At 40.8% G+C, this 26,239-nt stretch overlaps 1 protein-coding gene across 6 annotated transcripts in view; it reads right to left on the bottom strand.

The window, feature by feature from the left end:
• Positions 1 to 26,239, bottom strand: part of OSBPL10 (oxysterol binding protein like 10) — a 121,991-nt gene that overhangs the window by 75,782 nt on the left and 19,970 nt on the right. For 2 of the 6 annotated variants that reach the window (XM_080583025.1, XM_080583020.1), the window contains exons 2-3: positions 4,800 to 4,975; positions 3,283 to 3,362 (exon numbers count right to left, since the gene is read on the bottom strand). In XM_080583025.1, the coding sequence (XP_080439151.1) occupies positions 3,283 to 3,362; positions 4,800 to 4,975 (256 nt within the window). Of the gene's footprint in view, positions 1 to 3,282; positions 3,363 to 4,799; positions 4,976 to 9,240; positions 9,351 to 9,545; positions 9,728 to 9,844; positions 9,980 to 14,411; positions 14,433 to 26,239 lie in introns of those variants that run through there. The other 4 variants (XM_080583024.1, XM_080583023.1, XM_080583021.1 and 1 more) reach the window with 4 other exon arrangements.

Raw genomic sequence — 26,239 nt, forward strand, 5'->3', positions numbered from 1 at the left:
TCAGATGAGACCTTATCACTCTCTACAATTACCCTAAAGGAGGCTATAGCAAGGTGGGGATCAGTCTCTTCTCCCAAGCAGCAAGTGATAAGACAAGAGGAAATGGTCTTAAGTTGTGCCAGGGGAGGTTTAGGTTGGATATTAGGAAAATCTTCTTCACTGCAAGGGTTGTGAAGTATTGGAACAAGCTGCCCAGGGAAGCAGTTGAGTCATCATCCCTTGAGGCCTTCAAAAAACATCTAGATATAGAGCTTAGTGATGTGGTTTAATGGTGGACTTGGCAGTGTTAACTTAAAGGTTGGACTAGATGATGTTAAAGGTCTTTTTCAACCTAAATGATTCTGTGATATACACAATTTTCTACTCCTTTAGCTAGCTTACCAAACTGCCTCTCCAAAGGGTCTGATGATGGTTATAACAGGCACCAGAAACACTGCTTGAGGGGAAAGAGAGCAGGACAGTCCCTCACACAGACAAGCAGTCACCACGTTGATCAGTTTTAAACATGAAGCCTGAAACTAAACCAGAGTAAAGATAGTTTTTGGCCAGATCCATTTTAGCCATTCTCCATCCAGGAGGGCTTTACCCTGTGGCGCTGCTGGAAGCGGAATCAGATCTCCAGCTTCCCTTATATCAACACTCACCTGATTCCTCAATGAGCCAGTTGGGGAACCAAGTACTTTTTAGCAGGATGGGGCTTTTGCTGTTTGATGCCCAAGCTACTACAAGCCAGAAACACAACATAGCCTGCACCAAAGGTGGCAGCAGAAGGAAGGGAATTGGACTGCCTTGTATAGCTGCAGGGAATCAGCAGATGGGTTGAAGTGAAACGTGAAATCACACCATCCACTTTTAGCAGCTCACTGGCCAGCTCAGAGCCAGAAGCTGGAACAAGGAATCATCTACCTCTTTATTCTAGCACAAACCTAAGCTGAAAGTTTCCATCTCACCACAATTCAAGACACAAGCTACGTCACAAGATAAAGGTTTCTGTTCCCTACTATGTTCCTGATACATGCTGAGAAATACAAGGGTTATATGCCAATCCAGCAACTGATACATATGCTGAAATTAAGAGCTGGTATAAAAAGCTCTCTCTCTGTATTTAGAAGTGGTTTTACAGCCACCATCATAAAACAGTGAAGAAGAAGGGATATGAAACAGAAAAATAAGTGAGCTTTTGAAAAATTTATGGATATAAAATTATTCTTGAAAGTTACTGGAAAAATCACGTATAGGGCTACTACTTCTTGAATTCATTTTCTCTCTGAATTCCAATTTGACTAACACTTTTAATTAAGACTTAGACAATCAAATTGACTTAACATAGTCTTAAAAACACACACACAAACACAAAACAGCAATCCTATCCAGGCACAGATGACTTCTTCCAGTACAGTGTGATTTGGCACTCTGTGGAGGCTGAGCATTCTGTAATTAAGCAAAATGAAATTTGTATGGGAATACTGAGAACATTAAAACTATCCTACAGTATGGGCATTATTTGCCAAAGAATATTATCCTTTTACTACTTTTTTTTTTATCATTAAGATGTAAAATTTAATTAAAATAAAGTGACAGGCTTAGCTTGTCTTATATATGCTTGTCAGTTGTATAGCTCACCTTTGGACCATATTTAGACATTAGTATGCAAGCAACATTTTCATACAGCTTTGTTTTTTTTCACTACTCTGCTTAATGTCCTCTACCATTCCAGTCCCCAACAAAAGTTTTAAAGACTGCAAGTCATACAGTAACATTGCCATGCAAGAAATGAAAAAACAGCAATGGCAAAAACTTTTTTCTTGAAAACTCTTCCTGAATAGTATTTTGCTTTATTTGACTCAAATATAAGCATACAAAGAAATCCCAAACAAGTTTATTTGAAGTATAAACATTACAGCATTTCTATTTACAGAATGCCAATGTTATTAGCGTACTATAAAAACTGATCTGTGAAATAAAAACACAACATATAACTATACAAGAAGGGGATAAAAGTCAGTTTTAGATTTCACTACATGGCTGCTTACACCTGCAGGAGTTCAGAAGAACTTCAGTAAAGGAACACAAGTTTTGCAAATAGATTACGAAAACTATTGTAGGATATTGTTATTAGGGAACATGATGGCATTACATACTGTATATATGAACAAAATACATTGTGAATAGTACTGGGCCACAGTTATATAAAAACAATATTTAACTGTCCAGCATAAGAATGGAAAGAGACTACTGAAACATTGACGTTATTTATTCTCTTCAGAAAAGGCTTTTATGTAACCAGAATTGCTTCCTGACAAGTCATCATCACTCAAAAAGAAGAAGAAAAAGCTTTTATTTTACTTCAAACACTTCAGTGAATGTTGGTCTCTTAAAAATACCATCCAGTTGTTCAGTTAACATATAATCAATATTCTCAACATCTTGGGGGCTGAGCAGGCAGAAGTCCTTTCCACCTGCAGTTATATGCATTTATTTCTTTATTTATATAGCAAACAATTTGTCTTTCTTCATTATTGTAAAGATGTCATTAGAAGTGTTTAAAAAGACTGAAAATGAGAACAGGATGGTTGTTGTTTTTTGTTTTTTTTTTTAAGTGTTATTTAGTATTAATGCTAAAAGAACACACAAAATAAATACAATAATGACTTGTTCCCCAATGTGTTTCGTAATCCCTTCCACCTTCAAAGCGCATTCTAATTTAAACAGATTCATGTCATTTCTACTTGGAGGCAGGGAACACCCTCCACTCATCATTCTGCTATTTTTAAAGTACTTGTCCAAAATACTTGTCTGCTTTGATGACAAAAATTCAGACATCACTTGTAAAGAGATGGCCTCTTTCAGATTTGGTAAAAATATTGTAAAACTGACCATTGCTAATACCTACCTGAAGTTTCTATAGTAAGAGCCATTAAATCTTACAAAATTAAATAAAACTAATATCAGTTAGCACTTTAAATACTAATCAGGGCACTACACAGGTATTTATTACTGAATGGCTGACCCAACCTTTCAATAACCACCTATTGACTACATAGTCACCTAATGAACTTCATAAATTTCCCATGAATTGGACAATGTTTATTTATTAGGAAAACTCAATTGACTTAAAGAAGTCTGTTCTAGCTAACAAGGAATTACAACTTGCTGCTTTTATTCACAAATCTCGAACCATGAACTCACAAAGTATGGCAGCCACTCTATCACCCAGATTATGCTGTTCTACACCTACACCACCTCAAACATAGTACTTACTTCTCCCTCTTAATTATTTACCTTAGAATTACCTTCCTTGTGATGTTTGGCACAGGATCGAAGCTGAGTGATCCAGTATTGTTTCTCCTTTGCATCAGCAGCTAGAACAAAACCAAGAGAATGCAGGGAATCACAAGTGAACTGATACTTTTTTTTTAATGCATTTAGATCTGTGAAACCTCTACACTCAGGCTGTCAATCAGCTACCAGACAAGCTACCAGTTCCCCAGATACTTCAGTCCTTCTTTTCTAACAGAGTTCAACTAAATCTCTCTTTAAACCTGTATGTCATTCACATGCCACTGAAAGGTACAAGAATGAAAAACACATCCCCCAAACAATATTTGAAAAACAAGTTTAAAAAGCATTGATAAAATTTTCTGCACTCTGTATCAGGTGGCTCCTTTATAATTTTAATAAATATACTCAGGAGAGTCTTTTTTTAAAAGGACAAAACAAAAACACTAATATAGTAGTCCTAATTAAAAATATCAGTACAGAAGTGGATAATTTCAGTATTTTCTTCTACTTTCTCTGCTATTAAATATCTTGATGGTTATTGACTCATCATAAAAACTATTTATTGAATTTAATCAACTTCATATATCTGACTAAATTAAAAACAGTAAATTGTAAGTGTTTGACAATCTCAAGTGGGTGGAAAAGCATGACAACAAAGCGCAAGTGTTCATGATTTCTAACTGTACAAATTCCAAAACGTATTTACAGACGGTCTCCTTGTTTACTTCTGTGTTTTGGTTCTGCATATAAAATGATAACACCTCTTCATTCACACTTCTATAGCTCTACCACAGGGAGTCCTGCTTAGCCAATTGAAACTGGTCAGAATAAAACTAATGTCATTTTGATCTTTTGTAACACTGTATTACACACCACCTTTTTTTTTTTTTAATTTGTCTATGAGCTAGTTTAATATGAATGTATCTACATCAATCAACCATACTGAAAATACTTTAGAATCATTTTTTTATATATTTTTTTCTTCAGAAGTAACTTTTACATACCCTATAGTCTTTGTAGTATTTGGGAACAAAGGAAGGTAAACTTTTATATTAAAAGTATGTTAAATTATTCCAAGAACAGAGTATCTTAACAGCTTTCCACTGACATCTTCCCTTCTCCAACCCATCAGCAGATTCATCGCTGCACTTTATCAGCAGCATGGTGGCACAGGAGAACAATGTTAGAACTGAAATGCTATGATGTGGACAGCAATGAAAACAGCTCCTCCTTCCTTCAGAAACAAAGTAGATACACTGTACAATCAACATGGCACTCTAACAGCTTTTATAGAATGTATCTTGAGGTATCTCCCAGCCCTGAAAGCCTATATGTTGGAAATTCACACATACTTAATTTCAGATTACTGTTTCATTGTGTTCTATAGTGTAGTATGGAACAATACAGCCATAAAGCCCCTACTTTCTGACAGTACAGCGAATTAAGAGAGAAATGAGAGAAGAGACACAAGCAAGAAAGGGAGAACAACTCAGGTGGTACTTTAAGCAGCACTGTACCTCTCAACTTAAATATCTCTCCGTTAGCAGAGTAGACCACCAGCATGTGCGGCACTTCGTCACTGGGTGATATTATAGCTCCAGCTAAAGACAAGGTTCCTCGAGGCTTCTGGTTTTTACTTTGTTCATTCACAAAATACTGCAGAATCCCCGTCTCAAAGTCCAGCACAAAGTACCTGTTCAAAGAAATTGCAATCATATAATTTTTCTGTTACAGGGTTTTTCATACATTTACTTAGATGGGCACAAATCAATCTTAAATCAAGATCACAAACAAACAAATTAGGTTAAAGTCATCTCTGGTAATAACTCAATTTAATAAGGTACTGTTATTTTGATTAGTTGTTTTTTTTAAGGGCATGTTTCTGAAAGAAATGCGTGTTTCTTTCAGATTAATGGTGAGGTTCACACAAGACATAAAAATAAGGAAAGCAGGTGTTCACTAAAGAGATTGCACAGAAGATGTATGAGACAGTTTCTTTTTTGATGTTTTCTTTATTGCATTTATAACCTTGATATATATGCTAATTCTCCACAACTAGTCTTTTGAAAAGGCAACGCTGTCTTTGCAGAAGGATGAGCACAAGTAAAGGCATAGTATTTTCACTTCTGTGATCATACTTCACATGCAGATGTTACGATTGTAATTTTGAAAACTGACGAAGGGAAATGAACATTCAGATCCCATTAAACACCAGGTACGAAGCACAAAATGACCATCTACAGGAAAACAACTAGGAGGAGAGAGAAACAGAAGTCTAAATTCCACGTGGTCACTCTGCTAACAAGTTCTAACAAGGAAAAAAAAAATTACTGCCGATCACATATTTAGGAGAAGGAAACATTCGGCCAGCTAAAAAACAGTAATCACAAAGAGGAATAAAATAAAGAATAAAATAAACAATAAAATTTATACTTTAATAAGCATTTATTTTTTAAAATAATAATAGAAATAAAATAAATAAAAGATCTAAAAAATAAAAAATAAAAGTAGTTATTCAGAATCACAGTACATTGAGGAGAAAGAGAAACGGAAGCACTGATGGATGGAGAGCACAGGAAGTTCAAGAGTAGAAAGCGCCTAAAAACTTTTTCAGTACATTGTTCTGTACTGACAGAGACAAGTGATGGACTAAGCAAATAAAGCATAAGTGGAAGATACCGAGTTGGAAGATCATCTTATTTTTAAATTGGTTATTCTTGGAACATTTTTTGTAGGATTCCAAGCAAAACCTTGGGAGGTTGAAACAATGAAAGCAAATGCTTCACATAATATAAAGAGAATACATTTAGAAACAAATGTACAAAAAATCAGAGTCCTTATTTGTCTTTAAACTAACTAAGCCAAACAACATGGCTTGTTTGTAAGGCGCTAAAGTTTTGCTCCAACACAGCTCTGTTGGGAAGGGGCAACGGTCTCCTCTTGCTGAAGAGCAACCAACCAGCCTCACCCTGCTCCCGGCTTCACTCACTCCGTTTTGACAAACACAAGCCATTCCACAGTAAGCCAGCTGGTAGGATCGTAGGATCATTTGTGGTTCTCCACAGACTAGAGTGAATATGACACAAATACGACCTACCCACTTCGTTCCTACTAAAAAGAACAGCCCTAACAAATTGACTAATACCACTAACATGGACATTCAGAACGCATTACTTGCTATTGATCCTGGAGATGGGACAGTTCATATGAATTTGTGTACAGTATTTCAGAAACTGTGACTAATCAGACTTCTATAACTTCACATACCCCAGAGCTCCTCAGGTTACTATGTTATCTTGAAAGCGTCGTTTCGTCTCAGCCCTTTTTCAATATCCCCATATGATATCCCCCACCTCTAAGGTTTCCCTCACAGAATATTTCCAGGACTCTCTTCACAGCCTACTGAGGTTCTTGGTGTTCTTTCCTGCTTCTCTTTTTTCACGTTAAATGAGCCTGGGCTTGATGCAAGCAATTGTTGCCTAAGACTTACAGAGCTTCAGACACTTTGGTTGGGCAATCTTCTTTTACCAACCCTTATTCAGAACTCTCTACTGCCTCCACAACAGAACAAAGATCATTTTCACTATAAATTATTAACACATTAACAACCCGTCCCAAATAATTTTAAGCTACTGTATCATTAACCCTCACTTATGCCCTGACTCCATCTCACAAATCTCCCGTAAGTGCCCTCTGCATCCTTTCCCTCACTTAACAAACGGAAACCCTCTCTTCTGTAACCATGAAACATCTTTTCACCTTCTCTTTACAGAGTTTACCTTCACAACATAAAAAAGGACTACAGCTAATAGCAAGCTGAATACCAACCACCACAATGTTTTCAACAGTAGTGTTAAACATAAGGAGGCCCTAAACAGGAATTGCCAAAATTTCAGAAGATTATCTTACTGCCTTTTATTACACCTTCATGTTTTGGTTGGCTTTTAAATGATTTTACAATACTGCTTTCCCACTTACAAAGCATTTTTTCCTCTTCTGATCACTCTGTAGGGAGAGATGATGCACTTAACTGTGGGTGAAAACAGCAGAATTGGAAAACATGATCAAAAAGTCTGACTGTACATTTCATAGTACATTTTCATTTCACTTATCCTCGGTTTTACCTTATCTGTTTTAGGAATAGACAGAAGTGATGCTGTGCCTCTGAAAGTACCTTTGCTTGACCCTAGAGCAAGTGTTTCTCTCCATCCAACTGACAAATTTTCAGTTTTCAGTTCCTTTGGGTGTAGCAAACAAGTCCAGGCTTCATACACAGTCATGTCCATTCTGAGCTTGTGGAAATCCTCATGATAATTGTGTTGTCCTTTACTGTTCCACTTATTTCAGCCTTGTTATCAGGCCATGTTTTATCAATTACTATGCTGTGAGTCATCATTCTGCTTACTGCAGTACAGCTCCACAATTAGGAAAAGCAACAACAGTAAAGAAAAAAAATAAAAATTGAAAAATTAAAAATCTTTCCTATCAAGTCCAAGCAAAAAAGATCCTTTGAGTCTATTAGAATAGAGTCTGTTAAGCTACATCCACACTATGAGCACTTCAACTCAGAAATCTTTGCGCACTAGACCAGCAAAGCACTCCCAGAATGAACATAAGCTCCACAAAAACGTGCTTTGCATTGACATAAAGCTTCCCCAGAGAAGGAAAGCAGCCATGCAAGTACAGAATACACCTTTACCCGTATAATGACATCCTACACTAGTGACTTTTGCAATTCCGCATACACAGAGATGGCATCCTTCCACACCCTTGTCATCACAGCTACAGCAGAAGCGTTAATTTGACCTCCTAGCCAACCATAACCTATTTTATGTATAGTCCCAGAAAAACAGAACGTTACCATTGGCCTTCAGTTTTTCAGTGCCTGCAATGATGTCTTAGCTGCCTGTAAAAGGATGCAGCACATTTTCAGTACAACTCCAGCAGTAATCCTAAAGGGGAAAAAAGTAACCTGTTTTCACAAGCCTCCACATTGCCCTCTCCAAGTACCTACCCTGCCTTCCTTGTTGTCCCAGATGAATCAGGTTCTATGCCTGCCAACTTTGAAAGCCATAGGAGAAAAACAGAATCAACTATAGAAACAGAAGTCCTGACTGCTCAACAAAAACTGGCTGTGTCAACAAAGTAGCTTTCCTGTGATTTTGGAGAGGCCAACAGCTCAGGAACTCTTTCTTCAAAGTCATCCATCCTGATCATGACCTCGTTCATGTCACAGGGAAACAAGTATTTCCTTTGCAAGAGTTATGGGTGGATGCACAACGCCCCTCTTCACCTTTCAGCCAGCAGTATCTCAAAAAAAAAAAAAAAAAGATAGGAGGAAACTGCACAGGCAACTATAGACTCAAACAGAAACAGGGGGATAATGCACTTTGAAAAACTTTAACAGGATAGAAAGGAGCCAGGAGAAGGAATCAGGAATTAAATATTTGAATCAAGCGGTGTGAGACTTCCACAGGAAGAAAAAAAAAAATCTGAAAAAGATAAAAGAAACAGAAAGAGCTTCCAAAAACATTTTCTCCTGTCGGAGAACAAATGATGATCCAGTTAAGACCATCACAAAAACACAGGAGAAATGGAGACCAGATTCTTTCATTAGCTGAAGATGGAAAAGCTATATATAAAGCAGGATGGAAGAGAAAGAGTGGTACATGTCCCATTTTAGGAGCCTGATTGAACTGTATCAAAAGAACAGGGCTATCTTTTAACTTGAGTTCCAGAAGTCGTTTGTCCTGCACACCAGGGAAATAACAGCATTAACTTCTCTAGAACTGATTAATCTTGCCACCTTATCCTCTATTACTTCACTGAGCTTGCTCACAGAGCACACATTTACCCAGGACACTGTATTTCTGTAATTAACTAACAGATTAACATTGACAAAAACTTTACTACACTGTTAAGAGAACAGCCAGGCAGGGGGTAGCAGAGCTGAGTTACCTGACAGCAGACAGGAACAACGAGAGCCACAGAGAGCCCAGGAAATAACTGCTACTGGCACACACTGCCAAAATATAGCTTATTTTTTTTCTCATGCCAAAAATCAGACAAAAATCACTGATTTTTATTAATAAGACTCATTAAAAGAGGCCACCTAAAGATGAGCTGGAGCACTATTGATTTATTGCTCTAACAAATCAACGCTACTTAAGCATTGTTCAGAGCAGATACATAAGCTTGCAAGCAAGCAAAAGCAGGCCATTTCACAAAAGAGAAGTCTTGAAGAATGGATTTCTTGCTTTAACCTTAAATCCATTCGGAGAACAGCAGCTTCCTGCTCCTCCGGCCCAGCCTCCAGCTCACCAGTTTCCCTCAAGCTCCTGGGATGCACCGCTGCTGTTCCCCCGATCCCGTCCCTGCAGGGTGCCTGCCACAGACCTCGCCGCAGCCCTTCTGTTCTCCTCCCGGCCATTTTAGCAGCAGAGAAACCGAATCTGCAGTTAATCTGCTATCACGGGATTAACCCTGAGATGTCCCCCTCATCCACAGCATGCAACATCACAAAACGAATTGATTACATTTCTGCATTTTGCTCCTGAATTACCTTAAATTCAACTGATTGATGAAAGCATGCCCACCATCTAGAGGTACGCTATGTAACAAGTGAATGGAAGAGGTAGCTTCCATTACTGTCTGCTAGATATGATGGGGTATTTTCAAACGTTTAACCTCTCATTATCCACAAATGCCTCACGGCTGAGTACATCAGCCAGATCCAGATGCTTTACCAACAGATATCAATTACAAGACCAAATATTCAGCCACTCTCAGCAAATGGGAATTTTATTGCTGTTCTAGCAAGTAAAAGTCTGACACTGCTAGAATTTTTTTTAAGTTATTCCTGAGCTAGTTCAAATAGCCAGATGATGATGCTTTATTTCTATTTTATTTGCCATATTTCAAAACCATTGCTCTCAGATTAAAACCCAGGTCTTCTGAATTCTCTAACTACCTGTCTTAATTTTAATTCTCCTAAATTTCATTCCTACCCCCTTTATCCATTCATGTTGACAGCCATTTCCTTTGAAAAATAGAAATAACAAATAAAAACAAGGTCAAGCAGAACAAGTATGATGCACTAGGAAACACAGCCATCTTGCTTTCTAAATTCCCGGTGGGGAAAAAAGAGACTCAAACACTGTACAAATTAACTACTTCAACTGGATTTTTCGTTTGCTATTATGGGCTTTTTGTTTTTTTTTAATAGTGAACAAAGGGAAGTTTACCTTTTAGTTCCCTATTCAGAAAGAACTTAACAAAAAGCAGTAACTGTGGTTTAAGTAATGATAAAATGCTGGTGGTGTGTCAGGAGACAACAATGGGTCTACGCTCAAGAGCCTGTCAGAAGACAACAGCTGTACAGTTTTCTGTGATAAAGTTCTTAGGTTTCCAACACTGTCCCAGTTTGGGGCAATCCAAAACCACCCCAAACTATCAGGAGCTCATGATATGAACATTTCCCATATAATTTACTCACCTCACTGGTTTTAGGAAATATCATTTTCACATTTCCAGTTAAATGAAGCATTTCAGTATTCTCATATGGACATGCACACTTAAAAAAAAATAAAAATCACAACATTTTAGGCATTTCAGCATTCAGCTGTACATCCATAACATGGTGCGCTGCCCACTGAAGCTTTCAGACTCACGTCTGCAGTGCGCAGAGGTATGCTCTTAGCAGAAAAACGTCTCTTAAAATAGCAGCATTCTTTTCTCCTCTTATTCTGAACACATCCCAGAAACTAACCAACTACCTGAAAATATATTTTCAATACTCTGTAATCCCAATTTGTTTTCAAGGTAATACTACTAGTTCTTTCCATTGTGCAATGTATTTTTATTGATTTGAATCCTCCCCACACCCTTCCTCCCTGGCTAAACCATTTTTCTGGTCTAGATTTTGTACAATTTTTAGTTTGAATTTATAACATGATGGAGATTTGGGGTTTGTTTGTTTGTTTTCAAATATATAACAGACTTTTGCAATTGGACAACAGCAACCCCAGTCAGAGGTTCAATTATGGATGTTTCTCAATCTGATAAATCCCGCCTTTGGAAAGCCAACTTGGATTAATTACTTCCCTCGTTTCATAATCTCGTCTACACTGGAACCCACGCTTCATAGCTAGACTGTGTCTAATCCCGGGGGCAATCTGTTTAAAACTCATACGGCTACTGCATGCTAACTAAAGACAAAATCTTCCATAATCTGCAAACAATGACATGTTTCTTCATAATAAAATGACCTAACCAAGCAGCTACTTCTGGATGGAGAAGCATGCTTGGTTTCTACAGCAGGACAGCTGGTTTCAGCTTTTTGGAGATTTTTTTCCATTTACTTTCTCACTGATGGACAGAGGAACGAACTTTTCTCTCTAAGCTCTACTTTAGCTCTTCCCCAGACACACCTTCTCCTGAAGTCTCACGATACAGACTTTACAATCTACTTTTAATTTTGCAAATTGTTCAGATAAAATACCTTGACTTGATACAGCACAAAGTCTTTACTCTGATTTAAAACCCTGACATGCAACATCACCTTCTCTAGCATTAAAAAAAAAAACGGTTAATAAGAATTATACGATAGAAAGTAAATGACTGCGTCAAAGAAAAGCAAAGTTTATGGTTCCAGTGACTGAAAGAGATGTCATAGAAATATTTCATTTTTAGGAGGCTGTACCTTGTTAGGCCATCTTGGAGACATTTATGCAACTACTTTACTCTTTTTTTCCCCTCTTTTAAGACCTAAGATTAATGGAATTATTCATGCCAATGAATTTAACGTCTGGCATACACTTTTCACAATCAAGGAATTTACCATTAAAAATTACCTCTGAAGTTATCATTCAAAGCCTGGTGTTTGGGAGATCTCACATTTCAGTAACTGTTTAGCATCCTTTATTCAATGAGGTTATTCAATTTATAGTTTTCTAACATAAAATGTAAAAATTGCAGTATTCATTAAAAAGTTTACTGACTTTGAACATCTGAATATTTTGAACATTTGAATAAAACTGGATTTTTAAAAGTAATTTCTCTGCATTATTATAATTGCATACTAATCAAGCTGAACTGCAATTTGCTATATACTTTCAGAAGTGTTTTACATCTAAAATGAAGATGAGAAATAGAGGAAGTATTATCCACAGCTGATAGATGGACAGGTTGTTTTGTCATAAATAAATCTTTATTGCTTTGTCAAGTCCTAGTCAATTTCTAAACGTCCAAGTAAGCTCACTTTATGAACCAAAATGTCACTTGCCATCTGCAGAAACTACAGTTGCTACTAGGGAGCTCATCAGTTCGTCAGCTTTGGGTTCCCCTGCCAATTACCTCCCCCAGTTCAGCAGTCTGAAATTCTACACTGTCAGCAAACGTGTGGGCAAGTACGATGCCCAAATTTTATTTAAGTAAAAAGAGATAACAGTAGGTATAAATATATTAATACTAGTTTGTGAATTTCAAATGGAGTTGCTTAGGGGTTGCATTTTAGGGAAAATAATAGGCTTAAAAATCATGCATCTATTTTCACTAATCAGATTCAGAATTCATACGGATTTGTGGAAAAGTGCATTAATTGTATGAATCTATGCTTCTGCACAACTCTGTCACATTGAGGGACAGCGATTTAGTGGCAAGCACACAAACAAAAGGTATACAGCTGAGGCTGGTACCATAAACAGCACTTAGAGCTCACTCCCCACTGAACTGGCCGGCTGCCCCGTGCTATTTTGTGACATTTAGCAACCCTTCCTACCTTCCTTTTTTATTTGTTCTAAATTTACTACTATTTAATAATTAAGCAGGTTCCAATTCTGTATCACAGATCAGAGAGAAAAGACTAACAGTGACATAATTGGGGGAATAAATGGGCCAGGACAATCTTAATTACAATATTATTATCCAGTTCGATTCTGATCGCAGATTAAAAATAGAGTTTGCAGTTAGGAAAGTATATTTTCATTTATAAGGAAAACAGCTATGACAAAGTAAAACAAGAAGAGAGTACCTCCATGTCACTCTGATTAACCTGACTGGAAGGAAAGGAAGTTAAGCTTTAAAAAGATAAACTTCTGTGCAACTCTAAAACACGCAGGAAGAACCCTGTACAAGAGAGAACCAGTTACAAATTCCACTTCCTATCTGAGGGGAAGGCAGGGGTCTGTCCGTACGGCACAAGACTCTGCTGATAATTTGGTTCTCACAGAGCCCATGTCCACAGGATAGTGGTCTGGGCAACAAAATTGAGGAAACTGCCTGGCTTAGTCTCTCCCAGTCCCACATTTCCACCTCATCCAAGAGCAATACTGTGCTTCTTTGAGAAAGTAAAATTACATACAATTACAGCCTGCTTTAGGTGCCCGAACAGACAACTGCTTCCCTGCTCCAAGCCTTTACACAGTATTGGTAGCCATCAGAAATCAAGCTTTCCGTTTTCTCTGTTTTCCCAAAATCCAGCTAAAGCGGGTTTTACATTGTTTAGGTTTTACCTAGTCATCCCAAGAGGATGTAAAGAAATACACTGCATGATCTTTTTAGTGCTTGCTGTTATAACATCCATAAATCAAAGATATCCGTCTGACAGCCTGGTTCTCCTGTACATAGTGGCAGAGTAGGAAATTCATCTGTCTTGTCCCCACAACACACGCACCAAGGGGGGTCCGGAATTGTTGGGTTTGTGTCAGCACAACCACAGAAACATGCAGGTTGGAAAACAACCCTAAGACCATCTAGTCTACTATGCAGCAAAGTTTAGAGAAAACCACATCTCACTAAATATGTGTCTGACAATCAGGTCTAAATCACAATTTTATCTCAAAATACTCACTATCATCCATAATCCAAATTCTCTGCTATTTGTAGCTACTAAATTTCAGCAATGCCAAACATATGCACAGCAGAAAAAGGCTACTGAACAAAAAATACCATCCATCAACTTGAAATACCCACACACCCCTCTCCTTCTTCAACCTTAGCAACTAAAGCCTGTCACCTGAACTACACTGAGAGACAGATACTAGGACAGATTCCTAGGACAGAAAAGGTACGAAGGAACAAAGCAGAAAGTCTTCATCACAGGCGCCTACTGCACAATACTTTCCACTCACCCCATCCTAAAAGTTCCATATCTATCTTCTTATCATATCACGTCAGAATTATGGCATACCAGTGATGAATTGAACCCATATTTTCAGAGGTAATGTTCGTTTGTGTTTCTCTAACCTGTACCTCCCAAGCAACTTGTGGCCAAGAATTACAGGTTTTACACAGAAAAGCACCCAGCTAAAAGACAACCACTGTGACCCTGAGTTTTTATTCCAGACCTGATATTAGTTAGGATTTCACCTGGAGATAAGATACTCTTAGGGCCTGAAATATTAACAAATCAAATAACTAAGGCACAGAGAGCGACCCCAAACAATGGCACAAACACTGAAGCTGAGGAAAAGACAATTGTTGGCTGAGACAATTGATAGCCCAAACACCTCCAGGTGGAAATTTGGGGAAATTATTCGGGTAATCAAGACCACAAAATGGACTGCAAATAGAAGTAGTTCAAATAACAAGAAGATTCAGGCTTCAATTAGAGCAGCTGTAGAGCAGTTCTGCAGTTCTGCTACTCTAAGTGCTGCTTTTTGCTCCATTTAACAGCGAGAGAACGGAACTTAGGAATACCGTTCAATCATAGCTTGAGCCAATTACACAAAGAAAAGGCATCTGTTGTCTCAGCCCAGAAGTCATTTGGGTTCCAAGGTCTCGGAGTTAAAAGCCAGGGAAATTCTCTGTGCAGGTGAACTGTAACGGGTCGGCTCCTCCCATGTGAATATGCTCCCGTGGACAGCAGTGACAGCCTGCCACTTAAAGCAGGGCCAGCACAGTGGTAAATTGACCTGTATATAAAGAATGTGGAGTAAATACCAATGCAAGAAAATTGGTCAGTGGAGGTCTTTCCAACCCATTTTTGCAGCTTGCTGGAAATCAAGGTCGCTTTAAGAGAGCGTAAAAACTCTGAAGTCACAGAAAAGGTATCTTAAATCATGCAACTGAATTATAGATTGTATGCTGTAAAATCTGCACTATTTTGTATATAGGAATTATGGAAAAATATCTAAACAGAATTGTCTTAACTCTTACTTAGTTCTTCCCTCATTTTTAAACACAAAATACAAAATGTTAGATGGGATTCATAAAAACTCTTAACAAATTAAAAGTTGACACTAACCTAGAAGTTTTCAATAGAAAGAAATTACCGTAAATAAAAGCAGTCTCTCATGCCATGATTCGTGGAGCTAGAACCTCAGTTTTATCACGACCACTGTGCTGTCAACAAGTAAGGGGTAATTTATGGAGGAGAGGAAGGCAAGAAATGAAGGAATGGACAAGTAGAACAGTTTAGCCACAGGATGTGCCAAAAGGTGCTCAGTAGATTTTACCTAAAACTAAGTAAACAGAAATCTGAAGAATCGTATCAACTCTACAGTCAAGAAGAAAAACACTATTACTTTGACTTCCAACCACAGCAAAACATTCTCCTTCACTGGACTATATGTACTATACGCTAATTATTAGGTTAGCAAAGATAGTTGTCTTGTTTTTTTTCCTGGTTCTTACCAAAACTAGTTCATCAATATCTTGAACACATCCTTAAAGATGAGTACTGGTTGGTTACTCCTTCCAATGCTCATTAGGTGTCTGACAGAGGAAAAAAAGCATCAGACCACATTTTGACAGTATGTTGATATCATTCTTTTAAGCTACACAGATCACTAGACTTTCTCCTGATATCTCTGCAGCTTCAACAGACTAAGCAACCAGTTATTGGTGACAGCAAATATTTTAACTGTTATGTTTGAAGCTAGAGTACCTTACATGAAAGATATCAACATGTAATATATATTTAGTTTAAGATATTTTCATCTTTTTTCAGCCAAGTTCATTTTCTGCCAATTTAGTGAGCTGAATCCCATTACCATGAGATCAACAGGACTTCAGAATCATGGCAAGGTAAGAGGAAGAGTGCAGGGAGGAGTATCTAAGAAAGTTGCTCCCTTTTGTTGGCAACATGCTCTTAATTCAGTTCAAAAAACCTCATGAAACCATATAATCTGGGGGCTGTTTTAATGACATACTGTTTTGCTGTAATTATCAGCATGGGTAGAACTACACAAAACAATTCTGGTTGTTCTGTTTTTCTCATTTGGTCTATCCCATTTCCAACACTACTAAGAATCATAAGTGATGGTGTATGGTCTGAAGTTTGGGGGTTTATTCTTCAATTACAGGAATAAACACAGTACTGTTTTTCCCTCATTCATTTATATCTTATACTATCTTCTCAAAATCTGTTTTACCATCTGCTAATCTAAAAACCTAAATATACAGAAAAAGTAAACCTACAAGTGAAAATGCAAATCTTGTGTATTCTGTATGTTCAACACCCTCAGGCATGCTGTGTAAAGATCTGCTTATGTCACTCCTGCTAAGCTTAAAGGTGACCAGCAAGTAGAAAAAGCATCCTCTTAGTTTATTTATGATGTATGAGAGACACCTAGGATGCTATTTATCTTCCTGACACATCAGCCTGAAGACTTAGTTCCATCTTTCTCCATTTTTTCTGAAAGAGTAGTGCGCCAGACACATCACCATAAGACAACAAATAAATAAATACAAAAATTTAGTCATGTACAGCAAGCAGGGAAATAGTCAAAAGGTAGACAGGAAGCTAAAGGACTCCATAAAGGTATTCCATCTTGCATTCCAAATTTCGATAGATTTCCAACAGGCACCACTTAACAATACTAAAAGTCACCTCTGTCACTGAATAGCTGCAGGCTCCAAATCACAAGTGCCACTAATGCATGCTGTGGCAGGAGAAGGTGTTATGGCTTCCCATTGTTTGCTCCCTTCCACTTCATTGCCGGAGATCATCACCACCACGCAGCAGCGAACCAGCTGTTCCTCAGCCCTGAGCTCAGTGAAACTAAGATCGATGGACTGACGGTGGATGACAGTGCATCTCGTACCAATCTGCTTTTCCAATGCCGTTATTTGGAGAAAAGTCAGAGATATCTCAGTCTGTGCAAGTTAACTTGCATGAGACCGCAAAGAACATGACATTCTACTGGAAGCCAAAACACTTCTAAAAATTACACTTCATCTAATTTACATTTGATGCATTTCTATGCATGAAGACTTAAGAAGCCAGCACTGACATCCTTTTGTCATTGTTCATATTCTATGTGAAAACTCCATTCCAAAACTGCCTTACTGAAGGGAAGAAAAAAGGTAGCTCCAGTTTTTCTTAACACATACAATTCCTTTAGGACCAGTAAATTAAATGAAAAGTGTTAAACATCCAATGTTAGTCCTCTAAGCTCTGGATTACTTCTTTTTAAACAGAAATACATCTTGCACATTTACACCACACACCACAACAATACAGCAAAAATAAACAACAATCCACCCCCAAAATCTCAGATGATTGTTACATTAACATAATTGGGCAAAGTGAAGTGAGCTGAACTTAGAAAGCGTAAGTGAAAAATCCTGGTAGTTTCCCACACTTCCTCCTCAAGGAAGAATTGCTGCTTAGCACCTTAAAAACCTAATTCCTCTGAAGAAGCCTTCCTCTATTCAGGGTTATGTCACAGCTACCAGTCTGTCATCTAAATTTCTTTGCTCCCATCACTGGCCAACAGCAGCAGCACATTCCATGAGACCCTAAACAATAATAAGAGTTGTTAGCTAGAGAATAACATGGCTTATAACTTGCCAGGTAAACTTGCATTTGTTTCACCAAAACTATGGTAAAGATCAAAGATCTGTTTTCCATTAACCTTAATTTGATTAAAAAAAAGCCACACGCTTCCTTTTTCCCCTGAGCACCCAACAGCATGCACTCTCACTTTCAAAAGAAATCATGTAGAAAGCAAGATACCCAACACCTGGCACTTGGTTGCTGACTACAAGCAGTCACAGGAATTACAGTATTTAAGAACCTCATCTTGTAACTTGTGGAAATGGGAGACAAGAACCTGCTCCTTATATGAGATACCCTCATTACCTTAAGTGTTGGCAATATACGCTCCAGAAGCAAATAGCCAAAGCCTACTAAGAGAATTGCTGGGTCAGAGTGGTTCCATTTGACTTGTCAAGCTCCAACTCTCCCATTCCTGCCCTGTCTTTTTGTATTTTTGTATTTTTGTTTTGTGTTCATTTGTTTTTCTTAAAAAAAAAAAAGTTGCTTTTTTTTTTCAGCTTTTGAAAGGATTGGGGTGCTTGAGAGAATTAAATGCTTAAACAAGCACTTCAAGTTCTACCTCCTTGTATATGCCTTAGTCAATGCATGGATTCTGGCAAACCATTTGGGTTTCGGAGTGAAACTCCTAACTCTACAAATTTTGATTGTTGGAGACAATAGAAACTTTACAGCAGCTGCAACAGTGGAGTGCAGCAAGGGGTGGAGGAGGAATGAAAACATGAGAAACACCAAATTTTAACACCACCTTTGTCATCTTTGTATTCTGCATATCTATTGTTGAATTCCTTTGGAGCCTATAGACAATTTTTTTTTTAATCTTTTCACATTCATCACTTATTATTTTGTAACTCTTCTCCTGGCAACATAAAAGTGCTTTTCTTAAAAGTCGTTGAAGAAAAAAAAATGGGAAGACATTTCAAAGCTGTATTGTCAATAATGAAAATATAACAGCAAATCCAATTTCTTTTAAACATGCTGATAACTTCATGGCTTATCAATGGTATCGAGCTGAATTACCTGCCTGTAGAAGATCACACCATGGAACAATAAATTAACCTAATGAGAGACAAATGATCACCTAGAGTCTGCTTCTACTACAACTTCAGTTTTTAATACATTTCCTCAGGTCAGGTTTATGCACTTCTTGGTAAAACCAGTATTAGATATTATACCAAAAGAGCAGGGTTGTTCTTTTTTTTTCCTCCATGTGATGGGAAGCAACTTTAACTCCGGAGATTTCCAGTCCACTTGAAGTATGCTAGCTTCACCAGCTAGAAGCCCAAGTCTTGTTTTTAGTGCTGGAACACTTAGGCTACATTCTGAACATCTTCAAAACCTCCATAGTTATAATACAGAAACAGTACAGGGAGATTTGGAAGAAGGAAAATCAAGTCACTATAGCTTAACCACTTCCCCAGCTAGTGGTTATAAGCAGTTGGTTTTCCTTCAATTACCAGAAATCTTCAACTTTAAAAATCCAGAGCAAGCAAAACTACTCTACTACACTAAGCTCTACATAATGACTTAGGATTTATTTTCTTTCCTTCAAGCGCTGTTCAAAAAACTCTTCCTTTCAGCTTTTTATTTCATCCCTAATTATGACAAAAATTAATGCTGTGGTAAGTACTTCTCAATTGAACCGCTTCTTTGTAGTTTTCTTCTAGCTTCTTCCCAAATGTTATCAACTATTTGCAAACACCCTTGGCAGATGTTGCTCCTTAGCTGTTAGTTTCCCTTGTCTGCACCTCAATCAGAAAAGACACCATTTGGGAGCTTCAGAACATATACTATTATTCCCCCTCTACTCAACAAAATAACTCATCGTATCTGAAACAGCCATATTATAATCAGAAATACTTAAGCAAAGAAAAGAAAGGGAAAATTCCCTAATGGAACACATGTCCCAGTTGAAAACTGAAACTATAAAAAGAGATGCATTTGACAGCCACTTCTAAAAATCATTATGTTGCACACTTACTATTTCTCACAAGAAACCACTGTAAAGAAGTACTACTCCTTAATTTAGAGGACACAAACTGCAAGTCCTGTTTTCCTAACAGCAATTTGATATTTGAAGGTCATTCCTGTTCTGCAGTGCTCTTTGGTACCTTACAACCTCCCCCACCACACTTCGTGCTCCCACCAGTCCCTGCACTGCAGCACTGGACATGGCTCCCTCTCTGCTTTTCACTTCATTCTGAGCAGAGACAAGCAGACTGCATGATAAAATGCCATCAAAAAAAACAAACAACTAAATACACCTGGAGAAAAAGTCCTTAATAACAGCCTAGCAAATAATCTTAAGGGATTCCTAGACTCCTCTAGTAACCCATGCTTGTTGTTAGAATGGCAATAGCAAGCTTGCCTACTACGCAGTCCATGAAACTGTGACGTAGCAGGGAACAATGCAGAAAACAAATATCAGGAAGAAAGTCAGGAGCAGGGATTTCAAGAAACAGAACTTCTTTTCCTGGAAGAGAAAGACAAGGTGTTCTTTTTTTCCTTGAGCAATGTAAACAATGCACAGCCTAACTGAACCTCTGAATCCGTTGGTAGCAAACATGTGCAGAAAAGGGAGAAAAATACCATCTCCTAAATGTAAACACAACAGAACAAGTAGAGATTGTCATAAATAAACTGCAAAAACAGAGCTCCAATAGTTTTCAGATTCCAGAACTGAGTTTCATAATTCTCGTAGTTTCCTTTTTAAAAGTGTGCAATTCAGTACTCCAATAATTAAATCCAGTTGAGGAAATGTAATGGAAATCAAAACTCAACATATGAGTAGAGTAGGTATTTTCAGTCTCACAGACATCTGTTCTCGATGTCCTGACACCATCTCAAATAAGCAATCTGTGAGAAACTGCACTGTATTTTTCCTGTACCAGCTGCTTTCTCTATTACTACTGACAGTTCCATTAAGCTTTCCAACTCCCTTGGTTGAGATACCTATTCCACATCCCTTGCCTTCAATCTGTTCAAATGTCACTCGTGAAAAATCAATTTTTAAGCTGAAGGGGAACAAAATCCAAAAAGGCTTCACATCATTAGCCTCATCTCTGAACCATTTCTAATTTTTAGAAAATGCAACATTTTCATAGCTGATCTCTTCACTTGCAGATGTCTTCTTCTCTTCAGTTCATCTGCTAGAGCTCCTACTCCCCTACACTCATCATCATATCAAATGCAAGATCAGATAAAGAGGAAAGACCTGGGAGAGATCCTTTGACCACAGGAAGGAGGGTAGGTGGATTCATACCATTTATCCAGTCCTACTCAAGATCTTCATATTCAGCTGCCAACCTGTTCATTCAACGCAAGAAAGAGCAAGGCTGTACTTGGCATCTGTTCAGCCCTTTTTCTCAAGGCTTTAATTCTTCCATTTAAAAGCTAGCATAGAGAAAAGATCAGAACCTAAACCATCAGGCAAACAGCTGTAAGCTGCTAGAGTTTGCTTAGAAGGTCTTAATATTTCCTGTGGCTCATCCCTCACCACAGGAACTCCCAGCAGAAACTCTGTGCCCAAGAAGCGCCCACCTGAGCCCCCACCAACTGTGGCAGCCATCTGAACCCTCTACAGAAGGGGATGCATAGTGGTGACAGTGCCAACAGACCTCCTACACTGACAGGAGCACGGCGTGCTAAGGGGAACACTCGGCTCTAGGTTTGAACAATCTGCCAGCTGTCAGACCAAAGCATTACAAAGATACAGTCTGCATTTCAGGATGTCTTTGGCTGATAAGATTCAAACCATCACACTGAATTAAGTAAGCTATGCCAAACCTGCACCCTATTCCTTCACTGCTGGGCCTGTGAGCTGTAAATTACTTCAGTTTAGCTCAACAACTGACACCTGTCTGAGCTCCCAGGCACAGGTAAGCCCAGGCCACCTAGCAGCAAGCACACCAGAGCCAGGGCGCAGGCAGCAGTTGCCTCCAGCAGCCAGAGGCTGCCACCGCTAAACGTCCTGGAGCAAGCCAGAAGGCAGGCAGTACCTGCCAATGCCACGGCACATGTGAGGCCATAAAGGCTGGAAAAGCAGCCAATTACCAGAAAGCCACAGAACGAAACTTGCGATTTGAGCCCTTGGCCCACAGGAAGGATGGGGCAGCTGAAGGAGGCTGCCAAAGCCACCAGCTGCCTGCCACAACGGGTTCACATCTTAGAGCTTTGCTTCCAAAAAGTGGCTGGTCCCTTAGCTCCTTATGGCTCCAAGTCTCACTTAGTACCTTAACTAAAAAAGAAAGGTAAGAATAGCAGTAACGTGCTATTTTCCCTGCATCATTACATTTTTACTATCAAAACGTAAGACTGGGGAGGCCAGAGGGGTTTGGAACTAGCAGCCCTGAGGGCAAGTTATTTAACCAAGAAAAGAAATGAGGAATTAAAAGTTTCTGGTATTCCAGTCTTTCCTTGTGCTTTTCTTGTGATCTTCTTTTCAGCACACTTTGCCTTAAGGTCTGCCAAGTGTAAGCAATTTATCTGGACAATACTTTATTTTTTAAACATCAGAAGAAATTTCAAGTATTTCCAAGCCTATTCCTAGTTTATTTTTAGATGGACTAGACTTCAAGTTGACATATTGTCAATATTTTGTTGAAGCCATCTTCTTAAGAAAAAGAACCTATTGAGAGAAAGATACTGACTGTACCGTGTTACAATAACACAGCCCGGTGTAGTGGGTTTACGTGGCAAGGTTTTGGTAGCAGGGGCCATAGGGGTGGCTTCTGTGAGAAGGATCTAGAAGCTGCCCCATGTTTCGTAAGGGCCCCACTGCCGACCAGAGCTGAGCCAATAACTGATGTTCTTTTGCGCCTCAGTGAGAGCAGATTTAAGACAGAGAAAAAAAAAAACGCAGCGCCACACAGCAGCTGGGAGAGTGAGAGGAGTGAGGAACAGCCTTGCAGGCGCCAAGGTCAGTGAAGAAGGAGGGGGAGAGGTGCTCCAGGTGCCGGAGCAGAAGTCCCCTGAGGCCTGTGGTGAGGACCATGGTGAAGCAGGCTGTCCCCCTGCAGCCCATGGAGTGCCACGGTGGAGCAGGGTTCCACGCTGCAGCCCGTGGAGGAGACCACGGCGGAGCAGGTGGACCTGCACTCACGGAGGCTGCGGCCTGTGGAGGACCCCTGCTGGAGCAGATTCCGGGCCGGACCTGTAGCCCGTGGAGAGGAGACCCCGCAGGAGCAGGGGGTCTGGGGGGAGCTGCCGCCCGTGGGGGAGCCAGGTTGGAGCAGTTTGCTCCTGACGGATGGACCCCGTGGTACGGACCCATATCTGGAGCAGTTCTTGAAGAGCTGCTGCCTGTGGGCAGCCCACGCCGGATCAGTTCAGCAAGGACTGCATCCCGTGGGAGGGACCCCACAGCACAGGGGACGAGAGTGACCGAGAAGGAGCGGTGGAGAAGAAGCGCTGTAGACTGACCATAACCCCCATTCCCCTGTGCCACTCGGGGGGGGGGGGGAAGGTGCTTTTGGTTTCTTTCCTTTGTTTCTCACTTCTCTAGCTCGTTAGTAATAAGCAATAAATCTTACTGTCTCCCTATGCTCAGTCTGTTTTGCCCGTCACGATAATTACTGTGCGATCTCCTTGTCCCTATCTCAACCCTGGAGCCCTTTTCATCGTATTTTCTCCCCGTTCCTCTTTGAGGAGGGGGAGTGAGAGAGCGGTTGTGGTGGAGCTTGGCCGCCCACCCGAGTAAAACCACCACAGGCTCTTGTCAGCGGTGCCCAGCAGCCGTACGGCTCTACGTGGCCCTGCTTCAGCAGGGGGGTTGGAGCAGATGACCTCCAGAGGTCCCTTCCATCCCCAACCCTTCTCTGAGCTTCCTTCTGGGTAAAACACAGGCCCCTTTTACACCACTGACACAGAAGATGGTGTAGGATGCCACCACTTCACGTAACCAATGAGGCGCTGCTCATTTCTATCGTCCTCCTGAGACAGCCAAGAGGTGCCGATGCTCCTGATTTTCTCTAAACAACCCTAGGTTTCTCAAGTCACGTTCCCACTGTCTCTGGCCAATTTCCACCTTCCCAGGTGATAAGTTGTTCCTCGGTTTCTTGTTGTGTCCTCATCAATGGTGGAACGCAAAAAGCAATGCAACTTTCCAAGACTCCTTTGGGAGAATTAGAAAGCAGGTATTCTTTATTAACAGCGCTGGGTATGTGGGGGATAATTCCACCCAACACGTACACCTAAGCAAGACAAGGAGTACTTATTCATGGTACGGTGATATCCGTATTCATGCAGTTTGCAAGAAAGGGCAGGATTTATGCTAATGGTTTCTCAGACCTAATTATCATATTGCCCCTCCTACTATCGCAGGCGCAGTAACCTCTGGTGGTCGCACTTTGGGGGCTTTCTGAGAAGGGCTCATAGTTTTTTTCATCTTGTACTTCGTTCCGTTTTGCACATGCTCAGTCATTGTTTAACTGCTTCAGCACTTTTGATCTTTTATAAACTCAGCTAGCTTAATTGTTTTAAGTTCTACTTTGGGCACCATGTTCCTTCTTCAGCCTGGATTTTATGCATACAGCTGAATCTTCTTATCACGCGAGGCCGATACAACAACTGAGCAATAGAAAACTTTGTGACTGCTCCCATCCCCAACACTTTCCCATTCCCATGACGACTTCTCATCCCCCAAATGACTTCTCACCCCCAAGTCTCACTTGGGGACCCGCAACCCGCAGCCGCTCCCCATCAGGAGCAGACATCCCCAAACCAATCTGTGGCGCGGGCAGCGGGACAGGGCTGCGATCAGCCCCACCCGCTGACCGATGCAGGAATAAGCGAAGGCAGAGGCTTTGCAGGGTGGAAAAGTTGTAATTTATTCCTGGGGTAATTGTGGCTGCCGCCCCCAGCCCGTCCCCAGGTGAGGCGTGGCCGCCTGCTCAGTTGCGGGGCCTGGCCTGCCGGCCCGCGTGGTCGCCAGACCCCGGCTCCTCCTGCTCGACCCGACGTAGCCAGTCTGTGTCCTCCGGGTTGTCGTACCACAGGGGCAGTGGCAGTCTGTCCCTGTCCTGCCCCAAGCGCCAGGAGCGGCTGCGCACAAGCTCTCGCGCTTCAAAGGGGCTGCGCTCCCTGCGCCTGGGCGAGGCGCTGCGGGAGCGGTAGCCTGAGGGGCTCCTCTGCCGCTGCTGCTGCTGCTGCTGCCGCCGCTCCAGCCGCGCGTCGCGTTGGAATCTTCTGCGGGGTTGTCGGGCCAGGCGCACAACTCCAACGATGGGCCCGCGGCACAGCGGGCAGGTGTTTCTTTCTGCAGCCCAGGCCTGGATGCAATCCAGGCAGAAGGAGTGCCTGCAGGGGTCCACGCAAGCTGCGTTGGACAGCTGGTCCAAGCAGATGGGGCATGTCTCGTCCCCGGGGGCCTCCTCTGGCTGCTCCTGCTGCTGTGGCCGGCTCATGGTGCCTGCCGCCGCTGCGACGTGGAGCTGGTCGTCCTCTGGGGGAGGCTGCCTTGGTGGCAGGCGCTTAGCAGCCGCCTGGGGTCTTCAGCACCTCCCTTGCCTCGCGGGTCGCCGGCAGGACCTCAACGCCTCACGTGTCACCAGCGTGCCACCAGGAGGACTACTGCAGACAGAACCAGGAAGAAAATATTCCAGCAGCAAAGAGACATTAGCTTTCTAGGTTCAACCAAGTTGTCTAGAGTACTGTAGCTGTCAACATTCCGTGTATGGCTTGCAAACATTGCTATTAGAATGGCAAATATGCTTATGATCGGTTATACTTGGCAAGACTGCGCTTAGGACAGATGAGGTACATAGATGTCTATAGATTTGAGACCCTTACCGAAGGCCCTCGATGGCTCGCGTGCAACAAGAATGGCTTCGCGTGTGCCTCTTGCAACACCTCCGCCTCTCTCTCTCCTTCCAGCCGTGGGACCTCGAGCTCTCGACCACCACCAGCCGGACTGGCCGCAGGCGCGCCGCTCAGGGCACTTATAGCCAGCCACCTTTTGTGAGGTCATAGGGTGACATCAGAAGGGTCTCGGGGTGCCCCTGATGGCAGCACTGACTTGACGGGAGTCTCAGGTATTTGAAGTGACACTTTATTCTTGATACCTTAGGGCCCACTCCTTGGCCCACTCCTGGGTTCGGTCTCTTCCAAGATGGCTTTTCTTAATTAGCCTGATACCGCTCTCCATGCTTGGCTCCTGTCAGCGTGGAGCAGCCATCTCAC

The sequence above is a fragment of the Anser brachyrhynchus genome (assembly GCF_964034855.1).
Source record: "Anser brachyrhynchus genome assembly, chromosome: 2".
Taxonomy (NCBI): domain Eukaryota; kingdom Metazoa; phylum Chordata; class Aves; order Anseriformes; family Anatidae; genus Anser; species Anser brachyrhynchus.